Raw genomic sequence first — 4,635 nt, 5'->3', positions numbered from 1 at the left:
AGAGCTTGGGGAGTGACACCTGCCCCATTCGAGGACTGCCCACCACTGCGGCCGGCCAGACAGGAATGAACTCATGGCCCAGAGCAGGCCAAGGCCACCGGCCACCCAGACCACAGACCAGGACAGAGCCACCATGTGTGGGAGCAGAGCTTATGGGAGGCGGGACTACAGGCCTTGGAAAGCCAGGGGGTCCTCAGTGTCTCTGTGGAGCCGCCCCACTCCCGCAAGGCTGGGGCAGGAGGCTCCGGTGTGGGGGTTTTGCAAGCAAAGGGACCTGACTTTACGCCCCCAGGACCGTGCTGGGTTGGAATGCACACCGCTCGGCGGTCCCCTAGCCCAGGCTTCCTCTCCCCACCCGCCCACTGGCCTTCGGAGCTGTGTGCGATGCACCTGGGGAGCAGGCTCCGGCTGCTTCCTCGCCGTTAACCAGCAACTGGAGATCAATGCCCCTGGTCCCAGGTACCCTTCTAGAAAAGCCTGGGGGACCTCAGACCTCAAAGCAGAAAACCCCAAAAGGGGAGGGCAGTGAGGAAGCTCCCATCCCCCCAGTCCATAGTCCTGAGGGCCGTGTCCACCCTGGGCAGCTGGAGGCCAGGGCAGGGCAGTGACTGCGGCGGGTAACAGCCCCGCCCGGCCCCGGCCCCTGTCCCCAGTCCCTGACTCCAGTGCAGACAGCTCTGATCACCCACGGCTGGGGGAGGAGAAGGGGCGTGAGGTCCACGCAGAGCACCCTGAGGCAGACGCAGGCGCTCCGCCAAGACACCTGCTCTGGGCACCGAGGGCCCCCCTGTCCCCAGTGGGGCGGTGGCCACCGGCCACGTCACTTTGCCAGATGGCTTTGCTTCCTCCCTGTCCACATTTTTCTCTGCAAACACTGCAGAAAGGAGGCACAGGGTGAATTTCTTATTTTTGTTCTGAAGACTGTAAGTTTCTCATGTTACTTTCCCGGGGCGGAGCTGGGTCAGGTCCTTCCTTGGGGGCTGTCTACAGTCCCTGCTGACCTCAGAGGGGTGGCCCCAGGCCTCTCTCCCTCGGGGCCCAGGCCGGTGCCGACGCGAGGCTGTGGGTGCGAAGTTCTGCCTTCGCAGTCCCCTTGGGACTGGGACCGGTCCTTTGCTCCTTGCCCCTTCCCCTGGCAGCCCTGGGGACCCCTGGCTGCACAGTCCCTGGCCCCATTCCACTCGGGCACCCACCTCGATGATGTTCAGCGGGTCCACCCTGAACGCGGGGGCGCTCTGGCGGTACAGACCGTCTGCAACACAGAAGTGGTGGGCGCCGTGAGCACGGGGCAGTGGGCAGCCCCAGGCCCACCGGACGGAGGCTGCGACCCAAGGTGTCCCCACCCCACCCACCCCCAATGCCCAGCACTGAGCAGGAGCTGGGTTAGCGGGGAGGGGAGGTCCCAGCACTGCCTAGTCACCCTGCGTGTCCTCTGGCTCGGGGCTTTCAATTTTGTCCATAAGGTCATCGGAGTTCCACTTGGTGATGTCCTTGGGGAACGGTTCCTCTGAATCAGACAGGTCCTCTGGGGAGGAGAGGGGGCTTCGGTACACTGCCCAGGGGCGGGGCTGGGGGGCCCCCGAGTGGGAGCTCTGGGGACTCCCACGCTTCTCCGGCCTGCGGGCCCCTCCGCGCTCTCCCTTCTCCCTCCCTGAACAGGGGGAACGTGCAGCCGCACGCCCACGAAGGTACCCTCCGACCTTTTTAAAATAACTGCGGTAACATTCGCATACCGTGAAATTCACCATTTAAACCATTTCAAAGTCGCACCTGGTCCATTCACAGGGCTGTGTAACCATCTCTTCTGTCTCATTCCAGCAGATTTCCCACACCCGCCAGGCAGTCAGTCACTCCGCACCCCACTCCCTCAGCCCCTGGCATCCACCAATCTACTTCCTGTCTACGGATTTGCCTGCTCTGGGCCTTTCCTAGAAATGGGATCACACGACACGTGTCCATTTGTGTCTGGCTTCTTTCACTCAGCACCATGCTTTCGAGGTTCATCCTAGTTACAGCGTTTCACACCTGAAGCCTGTGCCCCGGGCGGATGGCCCACACCTCGTTTCTCTGCTCATCAGCTGATGTCCCCCCCTCGTGGGATCAGCACCCACACGAGCACGGCTTAGCGAGAAACACCGCCCTGAGCACTTCCGTTCGTGACTCCCGCTTCTGCTTTTCTGCGAACGTCCACCCAGGACCACTGGGTCAGGGGCAGCTGTCTGGGCCCTGGCACGTGCCGGTCCCTCCTCCAGCCACGCAATGGGTCGCTGGGCCAGTTTCCCTAGGATGCTGCTGCTCTGGCTTCCCCAGGCCCTGCCGTCTCTTCTCTTTTCTGGCTCATTCTGAAGTTTCTACGTTCGAGGGTATTTTCCTCACGTCCAGGACACGGAGCCAGGAGGGGCTCAGTCTCTCAGCCTGGCTTGGGAGGTGGGATCCCCAAAGCCACCCTCAGGGCGGCCCCAGGTGCAGAGGCCGGCTCAAGAACTGTTTGTCACCTGTTCCAGGTCCCCGCCCCAAGACCAGACCAGGCACTTCCCTTTCGTCTGGCCACTGACGCCCCCGATTTTTTCTCTTAGGGGCGGGCCAGTCAACTAAGACGCCACAATTAGGTGGCTCGTCTGCCCGCTTCAAGCCATGGTGGCGGGAGAGGGCTTCGGCCCTGCCTCTGCCCTGCTGGGTGCCCGTGGGCAGGTCCCTGTCCCTGTCCCTGTCCCTTACTGAGCCTACGTCTTGCCTCACAAATTGCAAACTGGAAACCCGTATCAGCCGAGGTGGGGAGCGGCTGTCTGCTCACTGTGCTTCTCTGGGGATCAGTGGGAAAACAGGCACTTTGCATATTTTCTGCTTGTTTGCCTTTTCTAAAGTTTATACATTAGGTGGGTATTAATTTAACCAAGGAAAAAGTAATTAGAAAATTATAAGAAATTATGCTTTTATTAAGCTTCTTGTGGAAATAAAGTCACACATGGAAAAAGCCTCTGTCTTGCTGTCAATCCATTTCTGGGGGGATCGAGAGAACGGTCCCCACCCGCCAGGCCCAAGTCCCAACACCTGGTTAGGGTGAACCCCAGACCCCAGACTACCGGTGACTTCGCTCTCCTCCCCTGTCCCTCGCACGGTATGTTCACCTAGGACATTCCACAGGTAATTGTCACTTCAATCTGCATCACCCCCGATTCTTTAAGGCCTGCCACCTCTCCTGGGGAGGCGCCCCACGTGCTCCAGGAGCCCGCCTACCGTGAGCATCGAAGAACTCGTCGTCCGAGCTCTCGTCTGAGTCCCGGGCGATGCTCTGCATCCTCCACTCTGAGATGCTGTGGCGGGAAGGACTCGCTGGAAGGCAAAACCCCCGACTCAGGGACCGCCCCGCGGGACAGGGCTGAGGGGCGGAGGGCAGGCGGGGGTGACGTTGCCGGAGCAAGGGCCAGGAGGGCTGGGAAGAGAACGAGGTGTAGAAACGAGGGGCCCTGACTCATCCCGGCGGACGCTTCTGGAACTTTCGAGATGGTCCCCTCCCAGCCCGCCCGGCACAGCGTGGTCCTGTCCAGGGAGGACACGGCCGCGGCAGGTAGGGACGTGCGTCACAGAGGCCTGGGCTCACTCCTGGGCCTACGGGGAGTGAGCTCCTTAAATTGTCCTGTGGCAGGGGACAGACGGGTACACAGGGCAGTAGCAGGAAGTGAGGTAAAAAATATTGGTGCATCTATTTGCACAGATTCCGTCAGCACGAGGACAATCAAGCCCGCTGTGGGAAAAGCCAGATTTGCGGAGGGGACTCCTGGCCTTACATGAAATACGTTGATTTTTCAAAACAGCCACAGCAGGCCTTTCTCAGGATCTGAAGCCTTGCAGGCTCCTCGGGCCTGGTTCTCCCTCGGCTTAGAGACCTCTGTTCAGTGTGCTGGGGGGTCCCCACCCAGACCCCTCTCCTCCAGGGACCCTGGCTGTGTGCTGGGAGAGGTTAGGGCAGGGTTCCCACGTGGCCAGCTTGTCTATCTGAGCTGGCCTGTGACGGTGCCTCTGGGTGGGGGGACGCCCTGGGTGGCTCCTACCAGCAGGAGAGGGGTCTGATTTCTGCAGCCCCCAGGTCTGAGAACAAGAGCCTGTTCTTGGAGCTGGAAGCACCTGGCTCCATGGGGCTGCCTCGCGCATGGCCGCGCGCTGTCACCGGGGTGGATGAGCAGAGGGCAGGGACCCTGTGAGGCCGGGGTGGCATGGCACACTCACCTCCCCGCTTGGACGACCGAGACGATTTGGAGGACGTGGACCACTGCTTCTTCAGGCCCCGGCCGGCCAGGGGCTCCCCGCCGCCGCTGGGCTGGGGGGGCTCCCCGGGGGGCTGGGCCTGGCCGGCCTCGCTCTCGGCCAGCTCTGCGGCCTCCTCGTCGTCCTTGCTGAACTGGGCCATCTTGCGGGACAGCATGAGCTGCGCCTCCTTCTCCAGCTCCCGGATGTTCTCCATGCTCAGCCCGTACCACTCGTCTTGCCAGCACCAGGCCTGCCGGTGAGCCCTCACCATCACCTTCCGCAGGCCTGCGCCCGGCGGGGCACGGGGACACAGAGAGGCAGCGTCAGTCCCGCCCCGGGGGCCCCTAGGGCCGGGCGGTGTCCCGATGCTGCAGCTTAGGGTCTGCC

The 4,635-nt window shown here is 62.2% G+C and overlaps 1 protein-coding gene across 9 annotated transcripts in view; it reads right to left on the bottom strand.

The window, feature by feature from the left end:
- The window catches only part of PITPNM2 (phosphatidylinositol transfer protein membrane associated 2), a 122,291-nt gene that overhangs the window by 15,218 nt on the left and 102,438 nt on the right, over window positions 1-4,635 (bottom strand). For 8 of the 9 annotated variants that reach the window (XR_003045809.1, XM_025045554.1, XM_025045552.1 and 5 more), the window contains exons 6-9: window positions 4,228-4,533; window positions 3,238-3,333; window positions 1,421-1,525; window positions 1,194-1,252 (exon numbers count right to left, since the gene is read on the bottom strand). Coding sequence is in view for 8 of the 9 variants with exons in the window: in XM_025045554.1 (XP_024901322.1) it covers window positions 1,194-1,252; window positions 1,421-1,525; window positions 3,238-3,333; window positions 4,228-4,533 (566 nt within the window). In the remaining variant the exon portion in view is untranslated. The remainder of the gene's footprint in view (window positions 1-1,193; window positions 1,253-1,420; window positions 1,526-3,237; window positions 3,334-4,227; window positions 4,534-4,635) is intronic. The other variant, XM_015587965.2, reaches the window with a different exon arrangement.

This window comes from Pteropus alecto, unplaced genomic scaffold (genome assembly GCF_000325575.1).
Source record: "Pteropus alecto unplaced genomic scaffold, ASM32557v1 scaffold213, whole genome shotgun sequence".
Lineage (NCBI taxonomy): Eukaryota > Metazoa > Chordata > Mammalia > Chiroptera > Pteropodidae > Pteropus > Pteropus alecto.
This window is presented reverse-complemented; position numbering and strand designations above follow the sequence as displayed.